Source organism: Maylandia zebra, linkage group LG14 (assembly GCF_041146795.1).
Source record: "Maylandia zebra isolate NMK-2024a linkage group LG14, Mzebra_GT3a, whole genome shotgun sequence".
NCBI classification, from domain to species: domain Eukaryota; kingdom Metazoa; phylum Chordata; class Actinopteri; order Cichliformes; family Cichlidae; genus Maylandia; species Maylandia zebra.
In genome coordinates, this window is record NC_135180.1 from 16,116,041 (window position 1) to 16,137,274 (window position 21,234).

At 40.8% G+C, this 21,234-nt stretch overlaps 2 protein-coding genes across 2 annotated transcripts; both read left to right on the plus strand.

Annotated features, from left to right (window-relative positions):
* The first annotated feature begins 7,955 nt into the window (after positions 1-7,955).
* On the plus strand, positions 7,956-9,004 carry LOC101484375 (C5a anaphylatoxin chemotactic receptor 1-like). The gene has a single exon (XM_004544086.3). It carries the CDS (start codon positions 7,970-7,972, stop codon positions 9,002-9,004), a length of 1,035 nt encoding a protein of 344 aa, XP_004544143.3. The 5' UTR covers positions 7,956-7,969.
* A 9,533-nt stretch (positions 9,005-18,537) lies between these two features.
* On the plus strand, positions 18,538-20,780 carry LOC101472992 (C5a anaphylatoxin chemotactic receptor 1). The gene is made up of 2 exons (XM_004543970.3): positions 18,538-18,649; positions 18,780-20,780. The coding sequence occupies exon 2, from the start codon at positions 18,792-18,794 to the stop codon at positions 19,824-19,826; it is 1,035 nt and encodes a 344-aa protein (XP_004544027.1). The 5' UTR covers positions 18,538-18,649; positions 18,780-18,791; the 3' UTR covers positions 19,827-20,780.
* Positions 20,781-21,234: the final 454 nt, after the last annotated feature.

Here is a 21,234-nt window from a genome sequence, read left to right on the forward strand (position 1 = left end):
TGAATATTATGAGTTTTATTCGTCTTTCTTAATCATTTATGGTTGTGGTGTGATCTGCTCCTCGTTCCTCGTTTCCCTGTGTGTTGTTGTGTCAGTTTTGCTGCCCCACCAGGTCTGGAGAGTCCCTGCCTTGGAGCCAGCCACACCTGTGATAATAACTCACCTGTTGCTGATCTGCTAATCAAGGGGCTCTACTTAAGAGAGCAGTGGAGCAGCAGTCGGCACGGGATCATTAAACTAGAAATACAGTTAGTGCGGAGCTCGGGTTTTCAATACTTCCTTGTTGGAATGGTTAACGTGTTTAGTCGGCCAGTGGATGGGGCAGTACTCATTGTGGCATCTCTTGTTTCCAGGGTGATTACGGAAACGTGTGGAGGGAGCAGTACACAGTTGAACACAGGCATCGAGGAGGACAAAGCACAACCACGCATCACGGAGAGGAATCACGGCACGGGGAATTGGGAAAGCACACACTGTGGACTGTTGGCACTGTTTTCTGTGTAAATAAACTCGTTTTCTCCATTCTAAAAGTCCAGCATTTGGGTTCTCCTTCAGCCAACCCTGATAAATTCTTATTTTCCCTTTTCTGCACCCCCAAAAATGTTAGAATTACTTGGGGGGGGAATAGCTATATTTTGAGCACACCACACCTCCAACCCCTTGCCTAGATTTGGCATTAACAGATGCCACTGATGTTCAAAAACTGCCACAAACGATTAGAATAAATACAGGGGTAGAGAATATACAGTTCATATGTTACAAAAGTTCACAAGGACTGAAAAAAGCCCCGCCCCCTAACGGCTAAACCTTCCGGAAAAGTTTAGCCTTGGCTCTTATCTAGTAGCTAGCAAGTTCATAAACCTAGTGCTAAACTGAGAGAAGGCGCAAAAACAGTTTGAATAAGAGTAAACGTTTTCTCAACAAATTAGTGCACCAGGTATAAGAATCACAGCAATGCCAACAATAGTCTCTCCAGTTGCACCTAGGTTTATTTATGGCATTTTCAAACCATATCATTTTATTCTTCCGCTGAAGGGAGACTGTCTTTTGTCTATTTCTCTGTAAAAATTTATTGATAATTAAATAGTATGAAATAATAGCTGTGACTGTGAAGGTTCGCAGTCATCCAGGTCATCGTAGTCAAAGGAGCTTGCAAAGCTTGCAAATAGCTGTGACAACACGATCTGGCTATGGACTATGGACCCTGCAGATCCAACCCGGACGGCTGTCACGATGCAGGGTGCGATACTTGGTAGCCAAAAGCAATCAATCCAGTACCTTTTAGCTCAGTGAAAATCCCTCAGTGACAGCCAGGCTAAGATTCTTACGGCCATCCAAGAATCCCAGCCCAGTGGAGCTCCCACATTGGAAGCTGCTGCAGCTGCACCTATACCGCCACCTCTTCTAGAGAGAGCCACTCCTATTCCCCAAGGCTCAGCCATGTTTTCGGTTACGCCCTGTTTCCGGGACGCTGCTTCCCCTGAGCCAGAGCCGTTTTCTGGGGAACCAGGTAGTTGAGTCGCTTTTGCATAACTCAAAAACTATTTTCCAAGGCTCCAGTCCTGATTCACCCAGATGTCCATTAACCATTTATCATAGAAGTTGATGCTTCTGATGTTGGGGTTGGAGTAGTGCTTTTACAAAACACCCTCCAAGCTCAAACCATGTGCCTTTTTCTCTTGCTGCCCTTGTCCCACAAAAACAAAATTATGATGTGGGGGACAGGGAGCTCCTGGCTCCTGGCTGAGAAAGAGGTTGGCTCAGTGAGCTAAATAGCTACCTTTAGACCAGGAGGGCCAGGTTCGAATCCTGCTTGGAGCTCCTGGCTGTGAAACTTGCATTGGAGGAGTGGTGGCACTTGCTGGAGGGTGCTGAGCATCCCGTTGTAATTTGGATAGATCATAAGAATCTCATGTATCTTCACTCAGCCAAGAGGGTAAATGCTCATCAGGCACATCTTTATTCTTTCAATGTTTCCATTTCATATCGACCAGTTTCCCGTAACATCAAACCGGATGCGCTCTCTCTGCAGTTTGCCTACAGCACGGAACCGGAAGAGGCTCCTTCCATCCTTCCTGCCAACTGCAAGGTGGGGGCAGTCATGTGGGAGGTGGAGGAGGAAATCAATTGGATTTTGGAGATGGAGCCTGACCCAGGCACAGGACCTGACAATTCATTCCAGCTGCAGCTCACTCTAAGGTCCTGGATTCATAAGGCGAAGTTTGCATGCCACCCAGGAAGAGGTAGGACTAGTTCCCTAATTAAAAGACATTTCTATTGGGACACCCTGGAAAAGGATGTCTGAGAGTATGTGGCTGTCTGTCCAGTATGTGCACGCAACAAGTCTAACACTTAACACCCAGCTAGGCTTTTACAACTGCTCCCTGTGCCATGGTCACGTATCATGCTCGTCACCTGTCAGCTGACAAAAACTACTACATACTCACCATCATTGACAGGTCCTCCAAAGCCGCCCACTTTGGCGCCTTAGATAAGCTTCCCACTACCACTGAAACTACTCAAATTCTGGTTTTTCAGAGGACATTTTCATTTTCAGAGGACTACCTGTAGAAATAGTCTCCGACCGCGTCCTGCAGTTCACCTCATGAGCCTGGAAGGCTTTCTGCACCGCTCTCAGAGCCAAACCTTGTCTTAGTTCTGGTTATCATCCCCAAACAAACGGTCAGACTGAACGGTTAAATCAAGAATTAGAAACCATACTCCGCTGCATGACCTTGCATGGTCCACCTGTCTGCACTGGGCAGAATACGCTCGTAATTCACTCACATCCTCTGCAACTTGAGTAGCTTTCCATTCAACACCATCTACAGCGTTGTCGACGAGCTTTGGATCAGACTAGACAAGCACTACTCAGGTCAGTCAACTGCCAACACCAGTATGCCTATCAACGCTGTTCAATTGCTCCAGTTTACACGGGGGGACAAAACGTATGGCTGGCGGGCAAGGACATTCCACTCAGGACTGAGTCACGCAAACTTTCACCACGGTATACTAGCCCATGGTGACGGGGGGGTACTGTCATGGTTCGGGTGACTGGCAGAATTTTTCTGTAGAGCTGCAGACATCACTTTGAAGAGGCACCATGATGGGTTTATGGAGGACCTGAAATGGTAATTTCTCAGAACTTGCGTTCTGCCAGCAGGCAGGGCTTGACAATGCACCTGTGCAGGTGTAAACTTTACAGGGTCAGCAGGCAAACTGGTCATTTTAGTTAATATCAGTGGTAAAGAACAACATGCTATTTACATTTCTGTGGTAGATTTGAATGTAGTGTGATCCAACATGTTTTCTACCCTTTAAAGAAAATCAAAACATGGCACAACATAGTATGGTTTTCCAGTTATCCTTTCCTCCCTGCTCTTCCCTTGCCTTCCTCACAACAGTTTTTTTTCCTTTGGCCTGTGTTGTTCGGCACTGTAGCAATCAGAAGGTCTGTCTGAAGGCCAATAAAAATGTGCAACAGATTTATTTTCCCAAGTGGAACATTACAGCTTTGCCATACTGGTCCAATTGATTGATCTTTATAATTTATTTATTTATTTCCACTTTTAAGTAGGGCTGTCAGCATTAATGCTTTAACAGGGCATTAACGCTTTAACGCTGACAGCCCTACTTTTAAGTTATTACTATCGGAACAGATAGCATTTCTATCAGCTCAGCAAACACACAAACTGTTTGCGTGCTGTTTGTCTCACAGTGTGTTGCTAGCTAAAGCTCCAGCTGCTGTATTTCACAGGAAGAAAATAGAAAGAGCTAAATTCACTCAGAGATGGAGCAAGATAAGAAAGAGGTCAGGAGAGGAAGAAGAGCGGTTATATTTAAAGGTAATGACTTCTCGGTGGTATTTGATAAACTGGAAATTTAAAGCTTGCATGTAAGTCCTTATGTTTTTAAATCAGATACTGGATGTGGCATTATGTTTTTCGTATCACGAAACATGCTGCAAAAAAAAAAAAAATTTCCCCCAGGGATCAATAAAGTATTCTGATTCTGATTCTGATTCTGAAATCAAACTGAGGCAGACTAACTGCTATTTAAAGGTTGCTTGAAAAACTTTGCAGGTTAGTGCAGAGAAAAGAACAGTTTGTGGCTGCTACACGGTGGCTGTGGTGCTCATGGTCAGACTAAAGATGACTTTTAGCTGATAATACTGAGATTCATTGACTGAATTCCACCAACATACAAACTTTATACCATCTAGAAAAAAAGACAGTATGAACAGTGCATTGTTAGAGCAGAGGATGGAAATCAGCCAGGACAACTCATGAAACATCTGCTGACATCATGCTGAGTTCAGTTGTGTCCATCCACAAAGAGCAGCAGATCAGCTGATCACAGCCTCTACACTAAGAAAATCTGCAGGAGCTCTCAGTAGAATTTATTTTCAGTCGTGTTTCCCCACACTGAGCCATTACAACCAAATTTAGGGTTCCCCCACCTGCTGAATGCAACTTTAACCCCTGACTGTGCTCATTTTCCTGTTTAGATGCAAAGTCATCCTCAACAATGTAGGCAACATAAACTAGACCCATTTACTTTCTTTAAGTGCATTTCAGATGCTGTACTTTTTAAGAGGCTCTGAAATGTACTCAAAGAGTAAAGAAGTTTAATCTGTTTAATACTTCAACTTTTACTGGAGTATTTCTTAACACTAATAACTGAACGACTTGTACTATATCCTCGCATGTGATTGGCCACAAAATGGAGGGATTGGAGCATAGCTGAGCCACTGTGTGGGAGCTGAGCAGCGAAAGGAAATAAAGTGAGGAGCCGGCTCTCGCTCAATGGGAGTCGACTCTTCTGATTTACTACAAAGCATTCTCTAAGCACGGCTCTTAGAGCTGATGCTTTTGCGCGTGACACATTATCAAATGTTGAACGCAAAAATATATAAATATTCTGAAGTAGAGTCAATGTCAGCAAAAATCTGATAAATACGCAGTCTAAATGAAGGTATTATAAATTCATCTTTACTCTGTCTTCTTGAAAGGCTTTCTGAGTTTTTGTACATGCAGCCAGCAAAAACCCTGTAGAAATCACCAGTTAATCTTTGCGTATTTGCTACTCCTCCATCGAAAGTCTCATCAATAAAATATGAATGATGAAAAAGACAGATAACATTATCTGATATTAAGAACAAAACATATTGTCCCTTAACAAGCCTATTTAATCTGGCAAGCATTAGCATTTGAGAAGGAAGTTACTGATGAATGTAAACGTTGAGTAAAGGGACCTCTAGTGGCTGTCAGTGCCCGTACAGGTAAACACTGCATTTGTTTTAATGAAGAGCTTAAATTTTCTGTTTAAAACCAGGGAAACCAATATAAATAGGTCTATGACTTAAAAAAACAAACTTTAAAATAACCTTATCAGAAAGACTTTAAAAAAAACAAAAACAAAAAGATCAAAAGACTGGCTTCTAATCACCAATGTTACTTAAATGCAATCTTTGGCCTGAATCTAGTTCTACATGACACTAAAATCAAGAGGTTTTATCCTGTGCACAGTGCCACAGCCACTCAGCACATTCACATTTGTTACAAGAATAATCTGTTAAAAGCCACATATTATTCTTACAATTATGGGCTATAATTGTAACCCATTAAGCTTTAGCACTTACCCTGGTATAGAAAAATTAAAAACACACACACACACACACCATTATTTATTTATTGATTGGTTTTTTTTTTGTTTTTTTTCAATGTTTTGTCAGTTGAAGCCAATTGAAGTCTATCTAATAGTGCCAAGTTACAACAGGCACTTCAAAGCTCTTTATACTGTAAGGTTAAAACCGCACAGTATTAAAGAGAAACCCCCAGCAATCAAATGATCTCCTATGAGTAAGCACTAAGGCGACAGTGGGGAGGATAAACTCACTTTTAACAGAGAGAAACCTCCAGCAGAACCAGACTCATAGGAGCAGCCATCTGCTGCGACTGGCTGGGGGATAGTTGTGATGTCATTATATGTTAAGGATATTGAATTTCATGTGAAAATGTTGCTATAGCAATTGGTGTTTGTTTGCTAAAATCAGTGATTGAACTAATTAGATCTTTTCATGCCGAAGAATATTATAAGTGCAGTTGTCAATACATGGAAGAAAAAAATTATAACAATTGCACAACAATGTGCACGTAAGAATCTTCTCAGTGTAGGAATTAGGGATGAAATTCGTCTGTGGGTCTGGGGAAACATACGCCGAGTAATTGCCGAACACATATTGAACAATAAGGTAAACGGTACTCCACAAATAGTAAGGATGAACCTGATGACGAAAAGTACTCCTTGTCCCAGAGACTCAACTGGAGCTCTAATAAATGAATACAAAGCTGAAAGGTTTCTGTAAACTCTGGAAAAAATACTTGCATTGCTCGTTTGTTCATTCTCCTCAGATCTGTTAATAGCTGAAGGTTCTGGAGGGTAAACATTGAATAAATCAGTGCTGTAACTGTCACTAGTTGACGTGTCTTCATCAGAGTTGTTCATTTAAACAGTGGTTGTAGGAACCTCAGCTGTTTCAGAAGGTGACTGTTCATTTTCAGTTATATCTACAGAAACACTGTCTGTAGGAACCTGTGTTTCACTGGTGGGAGACTGTTCATCTTCAGAGTTGTTCATATGAACACTGGTTATGGGAACCTCAGCTGTTTCAGAGAGGGGACTGTTCGTTTCTTTCCTCACTTTCAGGTATCAAATTTAATCTTTGTTCCCTTGTTGTGTTTTCAGGTTCAAACAAGAATGCCCAGTCGGGTGTATCATACCGGTCCCTCGAATCTACAAATTGTTTTGATGTGGGTGATTGTTCTTTTTCATCTGTGTTTAGAGAAACACTGGGTGTGGGAACCTCAGCTGTTTCAGAAGTGGGTGGCAGTTCAGTTTCACTAGTGGGGGAGGTAAATGGTGCTCGACCAATATTAAGGATTTGGCCGGTGACATAAGTTACTCCTCAGCTCACAGACTCAACTGGAACCATAATAAAGGAAGAAAGAGCTGAAAGGCTTGTTTGAGCTCGGGAAAAAATTGTTTCTCCTTCCTCTTTTTGAAGACTTCCTCTAACAACATTATCATTGTCCTCAGATCCATCAAATTCACTGCTTGTGGGAACCTCTGTTGTTTCAGAGGTGTCTAGCTGTTCATCACCGCCATCAATAATTGGGAAAACGGGCCCATCATCTTCAAAATAATATTCTGTACAATCAAAGACATCAGTATCTGAAGGAATTGTATGACTGTACTGGTCTCCTGGGTCGGGATTATCACAGACATCACTACTTGTAGGAACCTCAGTTGTTTCAGAGGTGGGTAACTGTTCATCTCTGGAATCAATAATCGGGAAAACGGGCCCATCATCTTCAAAATAATATTCTGTACAATCAAAGACATCAGTATCTGAAGGAATTGTATGACTGTACTGGTCATTTTGTTGGGGATTTTCGGGAACCTTAGGTGTTTCAGAGGTGGGTAACTGTTCATCTCTGGAATCGAAAATCGGTAAAAGGAACCCATCAGGCTCAACATAACAGCTGTCAAGCTCCTCAAAGCCATCAGTGTCTGAAGAAGTTGTGCGGCTGAATACTGAGCGCCGCATTTCTACAGAGAGTTTGGGTTGGAGATTCATAGAAGCCTATTGAATCAATAAATTTTGTTAAAATTTGTTTTCAACGCTAGGTGCAGTTGTTGCCTTGCCTAATGATAAAGAACCTATAGTGAAACCTTTAGGCGACTTTTAGAAGGTGCAGTTGGTGCAGTGGTTGTTACCTGAGGAGTATTTAAGCCCTCACATGCCTTTAATCTTACACTTCAAAGGAAAACGTGCTGTGACGTCACAGTAGGCGGTAGGTTAGAACTTTCACGTTCAGATATTGTTGAATGAATCATTCTCTCATTCTAATGTTAATTTTATGCACGACACTAATCTATACCCTATACTTCACAGTTGTAAGGAATCATGGATTACGGTGACTATAATTACACATTTCCTGATGATAATAACACATTTCCTGAGATTATTGAGTCTGTGACTCCTGAGATTCAGCCGATCCAGATAGTGGCTCTGGTCATGTACAGCCTTGTGGTCCTGCTGGGTGTGCCTGGAAATGCTGTGGTGGTGTGGGTGACGGGGTTCTGCATGTCCCGCTCTGTCACCTCCCTCTGGTTCCTCAACCTCGCTCTGGCTGATCTTCTGTGCTGCCTCTCCATCCCCTTGCTTATGGTCCCTTTGGTCCATGACGATCACTGGCACTTCGGTCCGCTGGCCTGCATGCTCATCAGAGGCCTGTTTTACCTGGTGATGTACTGCAGCATCCTGCAGCTGGTTGTGATCAGCGTGGATCGTTTGTTGCTGGTCATTAGACCCATCTGGTGTCAGAACCACAGGCGCCCCAAACAGGGTGCTTATGGATGTGTTGTTGTGTGGATCCTGGCCCTGATAGGCAGTATCCCACAGTTTGTGTACGCCAAGCAGATTGTGGCAGGTGACGAGAAGAGAGAGTGTAGGATGGAGTACACTGTAGACAGTGCCTGGCCTATCTCTGCTTTTCGCTTCCTGATTGGATTCATTATTCCTTTCCTGGTTATTCTAGTTTGTCACTTGGTGGTTTTCAGCAAGACACAGAGGAGAATGACACGAGGTCGGACTGGATCCAAGAAAACCCTGAGGGTCATCATCGCTGTGGTGCTGAGCTTCTTCTTGTGCTGGATACCTTTGCACATTGTGGTTTTCCTCATGCTGACCACCTCTCGGGTTTCCTCTGCGAGCCCCAAACTTCACCTGGCACATGTTGTAGCGCTCTTCCTGGCTTACTTCAACAGCTGCCTCAACCCTCTGCTCTATGTGTGTCTGGGTCAAAGCTTCAAAGACAGCATGAACCGCTCCCTGCGTAACATCCTCCACTTTATCAGCGAGGATCCGACTACCAAGAAGAGTATCACTAATGTGGACACCAAGAGCACCAGTAATGGCAAGGAGATGACAACAATATGACTGTGCACTGACTGTAATACTTTTGCAATAGAATAATCGTTTCGCAAAAGAATAAGTAATTTCTGCTGACCTTGGCTTGGATATGAGCCCTTATATTTGACAGTAAAATAAATCGCTTGTGTATAAGTAAAAAAGGTCTGTGGATGCAAATACTCTGCCTTTACTTTTTGAGTCAATAAGATTTTTTTTCTGGTTAAGTTGGGTGGTAAGTAAATATGTTTTCAAGAATGTTTTAAGGTTTAAACTTATTTCAAATAATTACAAAACAATGCAGTAACGTCCAGTTGTGCAAGTGTTCTTTTCATTAATCACAAGAGGGCGAAACACTCTTCTGATGCTCAGTTGCTTAACTCTTTCCCCTTTCAAAGCCTACTTGGTTCCCTCTTGAGGATCTTTTATATTTCAGGCCTGTTACCCTTGGGAAGATATTCTGATGGTGGTGTGTTGTGACAATGAGACTGGAGGAGAGGCAAGACTGAAATGGTCTGGACATGTGCAGAGGAGGGACAGTGGATACACTGGACAAAGGATGTGGAATATGGAGTGCCTAGCAGGAAGAGAAGAGGAAGGCCTAGCAAATTCATGGATAAAGGAGGACAAGAGGGCTTGTGTGACAGAAGCGGATGCTTGGAATATGGTGAGATGGTGGTAGACCTCTGCTCCGGTGACCTCTAAAGCAAGCAGCTGAAAGAAGTTGTGTAAAAGACCTAAGCAGTGTTGTCAAATGATCAGACAAAGAGTTCGCAGACTGTGCTAGAAAGACTCTTCTGGGGACCTGTCAGGCATTTAGCAATATGTGAAGTTAATATATACACAGTTTTTTTTTCTTCCTGGTATAACGTAATACACTTCCAGGTTAAATTTACTTTGTGGAACCACCTACTTTGACTTTTACAAGTAAAGCCACAAATGTAATTCACTCAAGTACATCCACAGGGTCTTGACAATTTAGGTGTCACAGTTTAGGTTTTCTTTTGTCGTTTTACAGCAGGGGTGTCAAACTCCAGGCCTCGAGGTTCGGTGTCCTGCAGTTTTTAGACAACACCCTGGGTCTACACACCTGAATCAAATGATTAGTTCATTACTAGGCCTCTGAAGAACTTCAAGACATGTGGAGGAGGCAATTTAGCCATTTAAATAAGCTGTGCTGTATCAAGGACATCAAAAACCTGCAGGACACCGGCCTTTGAGGCCTTGAGTTCGACACCTGTGTTGCATACATTGTACAGGGTCAATCTATGGGGGGTTTATCCATGATTAGATTTAACTAATATATAAAACCTGGTGTGTGGTGGATAAATGCCATTGCTTAAGAGATGTTTTTATCAGTTTTTGTCAAACTTATAAAAACACGAATGAAGACTGTGCGACCAATATCCTGAAATAATGTTTAAAATGGAAACACCATTCAGAGAATAGTTTAAAAAAATGCATGAACAACAACATTTTCTATTGAATTACTGTATATACTTCAGATTGTCTGCACACCTGCTGTTCTATTAGCAATACAAAACTGTATTTTTTTTTTAATTTATAGCTTGGATTAAATTTAAGTGAGGTTGCAAATAAAAGACTTAGATCATTAGAGTAATTTACAAATAATGTATTAACTAAAAAGTCTTAAGGACAAGAAAACAAACTTTTGGTTGGGCAAGAAATGCAATTAAAAGAGACTCACCAGGCCATGAAAGGGTTGTTCTGAGAATATATAGACTGAAAAGATTAAATATGAAGCATATTGCCATGTCAACATCAATAAAAGTAACTGTTATTGGACTTGTGGATGTGATATTGGATTTGTACTATTGTGCACTATTGTATTGCACATTGACAAAGCCTATTCTATTCTATTCTAGATATATCAGAAACACAAAATTAGAAGAAAAAGATCTGTCTTGGGAGGATTTTCAGCTATAACAGCTTCAACAATTATTGAAACACATTTAAAAACTCGAATATAGACTGGAAGACTGTGTGACATCATATTCTCCTCTAACATTGAGAACAAATACAACACATGTATTGACTAGTTATAGCATAGTAACATTTGTTAACTTGAACATTAACACTCAAAAGGGTGTTCAAAGGAGAAACATTTCCCTTATCTTAATCATTGTTACGTTTGATAGTTTTATGTTGTCATGAATATGAGATCTGCTGTAGCACTGTGTCTTACAGTTGGGAACATGTTAAGGTTTAGTCTGGCAGGAGGAAATTGACCTGTCATCAACAACTGAAAGATAACTGAGCTCAATTACACTGTCACATGGCACAGTAGACTAAATAGATGTAATTAAATGTGGAGAATATAGTTCATTTACTTTGGTAACTAAACACACGAGAGTTAACATGTGTGGACGGTGGGATAAATGAATTCTGACAGGATGCTTTTAGAATCTGCTCTACCAATCTAATAAAACTAATGCGGTGTAATACAACAGGCTTGCAATAAATTCTTGCTTTGTGGGAATTGTTATGTTCAGTCACTGAATTTCTTGATGTGTGTGTTGGTCTGGCCACTTTGGTTGATTTGCTTTATTGATTTGATTTGTGAAAATTTGTGATGCTCAGCTATACTGGTTTATACTATTAAGAATTTTTTTTACCATTATTTTGATGCTCTAGATTTATGAAAATGTGATATTTAGTAGAGATGGCACGATACCACTTTTTATGTCCGATACTGATATCATAAATTTGGATATCGGCCGATACCGATATGAATCCGATATAGTGTGTTTTTTTAATCAATAAAACAGTTTTTTTAATATCTTGCTGCTTTTTGTATAAGTTCATACTCAAGTTAAAAAAAACCCCCCAAAAAACCCCCCACTAAAGCTATTCTGTTATACCTGTATGCAAAAAATGCACTGCACCCAAAATATTTCATAGTTCAGCAATACTGATCAATCTAATAAACTTAAACCTACTCCATCCTCCCTATTCTGGTATTTTAAAGAGTAAGCACCCTAACTAATAGGGCTCTAAAATTCCCAGCAAAAAAAAAAACAAAAAAACGAAAAAATAAGGAACCACCCCCCACCTTCCACCTCATGTTGCTTAATCGACGTAATCAACTTTAATTTGATGCAGTGTGAAAAAAAATGCACAGAAATAAATTATTTTTCAAGAATAATTAAATAGATTCAACATCTTTCTTCAACAGAACTGCAGACTGCACAGATGGTACCTTCCCAAAGGAAAAAGTACTATAGCTTGCTAGGGTATATTAGACATAATAGTTACTATATACAGTAATGGACTTCTATTCATTTTACATCAGATTAAAACTTTGGGTGTAAGATTCAGATAATTATTTAATAAAAGCTAGACATTTTAAATGAGAATAAGAAAGAAAAGTATGTCTTTGTGCCCCATTTTCTCTGTTAATGCCCTATCGGCCCCCCTGGCTAAACTTTGCTAGATCCGCCCCTGCACAGTTACCAGCGTCAGCTACAGCTGGTAACTGTGCAGGGGATCCTGGTCTAGAAAGTAATATTAAATAAATTCTAACAACAGATTATCAAGCTTAAACGTGCTGCTGTTATTCAGCCGCTGGTTTCCTCTTTCTGGTGCAAAGTGGGAGATAAACAAACAAGAGAGACGGACTCGCGACAGAAAAGCCGATCAGCTGATCACTGATCAGTTTCATGATTGAAGTAGCAGCAGGAGATGGAGGGGGAGGGAAGAGGCAGTCACTCCATATATCGTTTGTTAAGCTTAACGCGGGAATGCTTTACAAACATTCAGAGATGAACTTACACACTTGCTTTACTTCTCTCTGGGATCACTTCCTCGGAGATGAAATGCCGGATTGGTAGCAAGGCTACAAATACACACAGCCACTCCATCACGTGAGCATATTTAATGGATCGGATTACATTTTTTATTTTTCTCCGATATCCGATCCAGTAATTTACGTCAGTATCGGACAGATACCGATATGTAATATCGGATCGGTCCATCTCTAATATTTAGTATGATGACCCCCTATGAGCAACCACTTGACCACAGTGGGAAGGAAAATCTCCCTTTTAACAGGAAGAAACCTGGCAGAACCAGGCTCAGTGAGGGGCAGCCATCTGCCGTGACCAGTTGGGCGTGAGGTGAGAGATCCCCCTAACGCTTATTTACATTGCAAAAGAATTAGGCTTTTCGGGGCTTCCCATTATGCATTGAGGATTTCTTGTTCACTCACGTTTTCCACTCGTTCCTAAATAGAGTATGCCAATAATCTGACTTCTTCAGCCACTGGTCTGTGTCCATTGGTACCTGAGCAAGGAATACGATCTGCATTCCTGCCAGTGATAGAAGGTGAGCACTATGTTGCCTCTATCAAGCCTCACCTTCGCAATTGCCGCCATGTATGAGGTCCACCCGTGCCACTCTGCTCCAAATCGAGGGACAGAATAAACACCTTGGCGACTGTCACAGGATCTCAGCTACACCTTATCAAACAGGTCAGATTTATCAGCAGAAAATATCCCACTGCGAACTGAATCTAAGAAACGTGCATCTAATTATACTGGCTCTTTCACGATTCAATCAATGATTAACCCTTTGTTTGCTCATCTACTCTTGCTCTGTAATATGAAGATCCATAACACTTTTCATTTCTCCCAGCTCAAGCATCTGTGGACAAGCCTGTTGTAGCAAGACTGTAGTTATTGCACATTTTCATTGTAAATAAATTCCCTGTATTGGAGGAACCCTGTGCTTAAGTCCTGTTTTGCCTCCAAGTAAAACTGACAAAAACAGAAATTTCTCATACATTAAGTAATGCTATGGCTGTAACGACTCATTGACAGGATCTGAGAAAACGGCCATGAGACTATTGTATGGGGTACAGTTAAGCTTGAAATTTTCTTTAACTTGATGAATACTTTGATTCATTTATGACATTTGCAAAACATTCCCATCACCGTCATCCATTAACCTGCATGCTAACACTAAATTAAGAAGATCAACTGGGAAACCTTCAGCTATAGCAGACTGGATCATTGTTATAATGTTAAAATGCTGGCTTTGTTTATCTATTAGAATAGTAATGTGTGAAAAGAGAATGTGAATAACAGGAAGCAGCTCAGTGATGCTGGGAGATCTCGGTCAGTGGCTCTAATAGGGTTTCAACTTTTTTGCCCTGAAGACTTAGTGTAGTCATAATGCAAGCACCCACAACCTCCTCAACCAAAATACTTCTACTTTTCTCTCTACTAGGGTCTTATTGTCTTACTATATTTTGTATTGCAAAAAGTATTTGGGCGTTTTTCAACATATTGTTTTTCTGCTGACCTTTATTCAGTTGAGTTCAGAGATGACCTCCTTCACTTCCACCCAGCAGTGCTCCACCCTTCAAATGGCATTACTTCTGAGCACTCAGTGCTGTGAAAATGTTGAGCAAAAACACATTTTCACAAAGCCAGCTTCCTGATATTGCTATATTATGCAATGTGAGTCTTATTTTAACTTTTTTGGAACTTTTTGATGACTTTGTGTTTCATTTCCTGATTTTTATTTTTTTTTCTAATCTTGGTGATGTCACCAGGCTAAACTGGGAAATCATGCCAAAGCTATTTTTCTCCTCCTTGTTTATGGACAACTGTTGTTCTCTTTTCTTCCACCATTGAGAAACTGATCTCTCAGTTGTGGAAGTGAAAGATGCTGATTAACTACGGGGTCTTAATGGCAGCAGTTACCACAAGGTTGCAGTTCACTTTTGAGAGGCACTGTGAAGCATGGCACAAAGGGAGGCAGCAATAGTGGCTTTTTATTACAAGAGCTAGATATCACTAAAAACACTTTAACTGTGCTGTAGCTTCCGAGTAGGTTAATTTGTGAATAACATTCTAATATGAGAGACATGTTATGTTACTGTCAAATTATTGTTATGAGTTTAAGAATAAACTCTTTTTTCCTATAAATGCAGGACTGCATTCATTTTCAGGTGTTGAGGTATTTTGTTAAAATATTAACAAAGGCAGAAATAAGCCATTTTAGCTGCCCTGACACATACTCATACACAAACTCCTGACATACACCCCAATAAAATAACAATTAAATAACAATTATTACTAAAATATCTTAAACCATTTAACTGAAATCAAAGGAAGTTTTATTTCTGGACTTAAGGGACACTGAATACAAAGAACTTGGCATTTTAACTACAAAACTCCAAATTGACAGGACACACCAATCACAACAAAGAACAGATGAAAACTAGGGGCTTAAATACACACAGGAGGTAAACGGAGCACATACCTGGGAACACAGGCAAACTAATTCTGACGAATGAGCCCATGCACATGGCACAAAAGCACATGGCACAAGAGACTATCAAAATAAGATCAGAAACAAACAGAGACAGAGACTCAACTTTTACAAACTCGAAGAGTAAACAAACACAGACACGTGATCAGGGCCACAGATGAAGATAACTACATACACTCAACAAAAATATAAACGCAACACCTTTGTTACTGCTCCCATTCCCCATGGGATGGACGTAGAGACCTAAAATTCATTCCAGATACACAATATAACCATCCCTCCCAAACAGTGGTCACAAATCAGTCCAAATGTGTGGTAGTGGGCACATCTGCTATATTGAGATAATCCATCCCACCTCACAGGTGTGCCACATCAGGATGCTGATCTGACATCATGAGTAGTGCACAGGTGTACCTCAGACTGCCCACAACAAAAGGCCACCCTGGAATGTGCAGTTTTGTCTCACAGCAAAATGCCACAGATGCCACAAGCAATGAGGGAGCGTGCAATTGGCATGCTGACAGCAGGAATGTCAACCAGATCTGTCGCCCGTGCATTGAATGTTCATTTCTCAACCATAAGCCGTCTCCACAGGCGTTTCAGAGAATATGGCAGCACATCCAACCGGCCTCACAACCGCAGACCTCGTGTAACCACACCAGCCCAGGACCTCCACATCCAGCAGGTTCACCTCCAAGATCGTCTGAGACCAGCCACCCAGACAGCTGCTGGAACAATTGGTTTGCACAACCAAACAATTTCTGCACAAACTGTCAGAAACCGTCTCAGGGACGCTCAACTGCATGCCCGTCGTCCTCATCGGGGTCTTGACCTGACTCCAGCTCGTCGCCGTAACAGACTTGTGTGGGCAAATGCTCACATTCGATGGTGTCTGGCACGTTGGAGAGGTGTGCGCTTCACGGATGAATCATGGTTCACATTGTTCAGGGCAGATGGCAGCTGAGAATGTCCCAGTTCTTGCATGGCCAGCATACTCACCGGACATGTCACCCATTGAGCATGTTCGGGATGTGCTTGACCGGCGTATACGACAGCGTGTACCAGTTCCCACGAATATCCAACAACCTCGCACAGCCATTGAAGTGGAGTGGACCAACATTCCACAGGCCACAATTGACAATCTGATAGACTCCATGCGACGATGTGTTGCACTGCATGAGGCAAATGGTGGTCACACCAGATACTGACCGGTTCTGGGTCCCCAGACCCCCAATAGCGCAAAAAACTGCACATTCCAGGGTGGCCTTTTGTTGTGGGCAGTCTGAGGTACACCTGTGCACTACTCATGATGTCAGATCAGCATCCTGATGTGGCACACCTGTGAGGTGGGATGGATTATCTCAATATAGCAGATGAGCCCACTACCACACATTTGGACTGATTTGTGACCACTGTTTGGGAGGGATGGTTATATTGTGTATCTGGAATGAATTTTAGGTCTCTACGTCCATCCCATGGGGAATGGGAGCAGTAACAAAGGTGTTGCGTTTATATTTTTGTTGAGTGTATTACAAACTAAGAAGAAAAATGAAAATATAAACAGATTACGAACTTGGAATGAAACCATAAACTAGACACAGACTAGGTAAACTAACACAAAGATCAAGACTGATTGACTACAGGAGACACTATAGGAAGGAGACAGAGACATGAGACCAAGACAGACTGGAAACGAAAGTGGAATTAACTAGACCAAGGAACTAAGAACTAGAAACATAAATAAATAAGCTTGGAAGCACATGGGAAAATACTGAACACCAAAGGACTAGGCAATGAAGAGCTAAAGCATAATCACATTATAAATCTAGAAACAAATCAAAAACTCACAAAACTGAAGAACTGGGTTCAAAGCCAGGGATCCTATTAGGTATATTTACAAAACTGGGAAAGGTTGTTTGCTTTATTAAGAATGAGACACTTTTGTGCATGTGGAAGTGAAAGAGAGAAGCAAGTAAAATGATGACTGGTGCCTAAAACATCAGGTTTAATGTAAAGTAACTTTATTGAACCTTATAATAAGTTCTCCCTTTGTTTAAAGCTAGGGATCTGATGATTTCATTGTTTCAGTGGATAACAAGCAACACTATGTAGCCTTTTTTTTTTTTTTTTTATCAATCAAGCCAAGACATTTGATCATAAATGCCTAAGCCAAAGACTTGTCAATGCAGGGTTGTCTGAAAAGAAAAAAAACAAACAAACAGTTGGATCGATTTAAAATTATTTATGAGGCTGGTCTCAGTGTGTACAGGTAGAAGGAAACACTTCTAGCTTCCTTAATGAAACAAAGGAGTGCCCCTGGATTCTGTTCTAGGGCCACTGTTATTTATTTTATATATGAATAATCATAATATCACTACAGCAAAGTTTAATTTTTATGCTGATGACATGTTCATATACTCCTCTGCACCCACACTTAATCAGGCTCTCTGTCATCTCCAGCCAGCATTCAGTGCAGTACAGCATTAACTGTGATTTAAAACGTTTTAAATGTTGACAAAACTAAACAGATCAAGATGTTCTCAAATTCAAAATCTAAACCACTGAACCTTTCAGGTATTACAACAGTTCAGGGCTTGTAACTCAGTCAGCACAAGTACTTAGGAATTAAAATTGATGACTCGCTCTCTTTTATAACCCACATAAGCAACCAGTGAAAAGAAATGAAATTGAAACTGTTCTTTTTTGTAACTTAGAACAAAGTTAAATCTGTTTGGTGAAAAACATCTACTATCAAACTCAATCAAATTGAATTCAATATTAATAACACGAGAACACAAAAGTTTATTATTGCAAACTAGTCTTTGCATTCAAATAAGTGGGAGGTTATCATGTTTGTGGGATTTGCACATTTCCCACATTTACTGAAATGGCAGCTAGAGTGCTGCCATGATCTTTTGACCACATCCTTCAAACACATCTGTTGATCTGTATTTTAACCTCAGGCAGATTCATTTCAGGTCTCAGCTCAAAATAACTGAATTCTAATTTGTATATTTTTATATTATTTTCTTACATCGTGCGTACTTGCAGGTGCAAAACACACGAATAAAGTAAATATTACAAATTGTCTCATCACTTCTGTGACCTAATGACCTAGGTCACAGAAGTGACCTAGGTCATTAGGCCTGTGACCTAATTATTTCTTGTGAAATGAATTTTTTGCAATTAAAACTATTTTTTTTTTAGATTCACCAATTTTGTGACTGCAGTTTCACGCCTACAATGAGGACTCTCAACAGAGATCATGTGCAACTGTGTCTGTGTGGGGTGGGGTGAGAGTATAAAGCTGAGAAGCAAACCAGCTCAACAACTTCCTCTCAGTGGTGACAGAGCAACATAACGAGAGGCTGAACATCGGTGAGTTAATACTAAAGTCTAAAATTGATCATTGTTACTACTAAAATTAATTTAAAAGTCAATAAATATTTTTTCTTGATTGAATTATATTATTTCAGTGAGTTATGAAAATGTTTTTTATACTTCACAGTTGTAAGGAATCATGGATTACGGTGACTATAATTACACATTTCCTGATGATAATTACACATTTCCTGACATTATTGAGTCTGTGACTCCTGAGATTCAGCCGATCCAGATAGTGGCTCTGGTCATGTACAGCCTTGTGGTCCTGCTGGGTGTGCCTGGAAATGCTGTGGTGGTGTGGGTGACGGGGTTCTGCATGTCCCGCTCTGTCACCTCCCTCTGGTTCCTCAACCTCGCTCTGGCTGATCTTCTGTGCTGCCTCTCCATCCCCTTGCTTATGGTCCCTCTGGTCCATGACGATCACTGGCACTTCGGTCCACTGGCCTGTATGCTCATCAGAGGCCTGTTTTACCTGGTGATGTACTGCAGCATCCTGCAGCTGGTTGTGATCAGCGTGGATCGTTTGTTGCTGGTCATTAGACCCATCTGGTGTCAGAACCACAGGCGACCCAAACAGGGTGCTTATGGATGTGTTGCTGTGTGGGTCCTGGCCCTGATAGGCAGTATCCCACAGTTTGTGTACGCCAAGCAGATTGTGGCAGGTGACGAGAAGAGAGAGTGTAGGATGGAGTACACTGTAGACAGTGCCTGGCCTGTCTCTGCTTTTCGCTTCCTGATTGGATTCATTATTCCTTTCCTGGTTATTCTAGTTTGTCACTTGGTGGTTTTCAGTAACACACAGAGGAGAATGACACGTAGTCGGACTGGATCCAAGAAAACCCTGAGGGTCGTCATCTCTGTGGTGCTGAGCTTCTTCTTGTGCTGGATACCTCTGCACATCGTGGATTTCCTCATACTGACCACCCCTCGGGGTACTTATGTGAGTCCCAAACTTCACCTGGCACACGTTATAGCGCTCTGCCTGGCTTACTTCAACAGCTGCCTCAACCCTCTGCTCTATGTGTGTCTGGGTCAAAGCTTCAAAGACAGCATGAACCGCTCCCTGCGTAACATCTTCCGCTTCATGGGCGAGGAACCGACCACCAAGAAGAGTGTCACTAATGTGGACACCAAGAGCACCAGTAATGGCAAAGAAATGACAACAATATAACTCTCTTGCATATGGAGGACTGCTGTAACATAAACAGTTCTGTCATGAAGTTTAGCAAAAGACTTTGGCTTGGATTTAAGTCTGTGAACACAAATACACAAAAGTGCATTCATTTTTACAAGTTATGAAGATTTTTTTCCAGTGAATTTGGGTGGTAAGTCAAGTCAAATTTCAAGATTTCAAAAGCAGAACTGATAGTTACACTGTAAGGTTTCTATAAAAATCCATGTCTTACGCAACAAAACACATGAAAGTTCTATTATTGGCTTTTACAGAAGAATTACTTCAGAGCATTATGTATATGATGCATTTTCTGACTTTTTGTCATGTTTTAGTATAGTTTGGTAGCAGAAATAAAATACATAGAGATTTGATTACTTTTTCGCAGTGATTATAGAAAAATGCTGATTACATCTTCTTGTATACATGCTGTTTTCATAGACCACAAGAGGGAGACACACTCTAAATGGCTGACACTCAATTTGCTGTAGAACTCTTTGAAAATAAATCAAAACTATTAATACCAGTTATAACTGCTATTAACAGTTATGATTTTCAGTTATATATCTCCTTTAAGCCCCAGTAAGTTTCAGAGCCATAGGTGCTTAGATTCTATTAATAGCTGGTGGTTGGTCCTTTGCTACATTTTGCTAAATCTAAAATCAGGAATCTTGGAGTAGTTTTTGACTTTTGTTTACACTTTGAATGTTCATCTCAAATGTCTGCTTAAGAAACAAGTGAAGTCCCATTGTGTGACGCTCTGAACTAAATGTGTTTTTCATGCATTTATTTCATTATGTGTGGATTATTAAAATCCATTGTTCACTTCTGAACACTCCAGGTTGTTCTGAACACTGCTGCAAGGCTTCTGACTAAATCTTCCAGGTACTCTCATGTCCCACTGTTGCTGACCCAGCTGCACTGGATAATCATTAAATTCAGTCTCCACTTTAAGATTCAAATTTTGACCACGGACAAGCACCAGCATACATTAGTGAACTTTTACATACATCCTGTAACTCTCTACCTCTTGGTCATCACAATGACTTGGTGGTCTCTTTCAAACAACAGCTGATAAAAAATTATCTTGTGATGTTTATCTTGAAAGTTGATGTAAAAAAATGTACATATATGTACTTATATTTCTATCTATATGATGTTGGTATTTTGAGGCGAAGAGACTGGAAAGAGACAAGAGCTACGATAAATAGTCAAATCTGGGGTTTGACCATCATTACATAACTATTAATATAGTTTGCTATTACATATCAAGGCTCAATACACACTATTGGCTGTATAGATACTTTGATACTATACTCAACAGAGAGAGTTGGTCATGAGCTGCAAATCCATCCATCCACTCATCCTACAGTGGATTACCAGTTAAGGTTAAAGCAGAGAGCTTAGA

Excerpts from the sequence above, each read along its gene's own strand:
- LOC101484375 (XM_004544086.3), top strand. The coding sequence starts at position 7,970 with ATGGATTACGGTGACTATAATTACACATTTCCTGATGATAATAACACA.
- LOC101472992 (XM_004543970.3), top strand. The coding sequence starts at position 18,792 with ATGGATTACGGTGACTATAATTACACATTTCCTGATGATAATTACACA.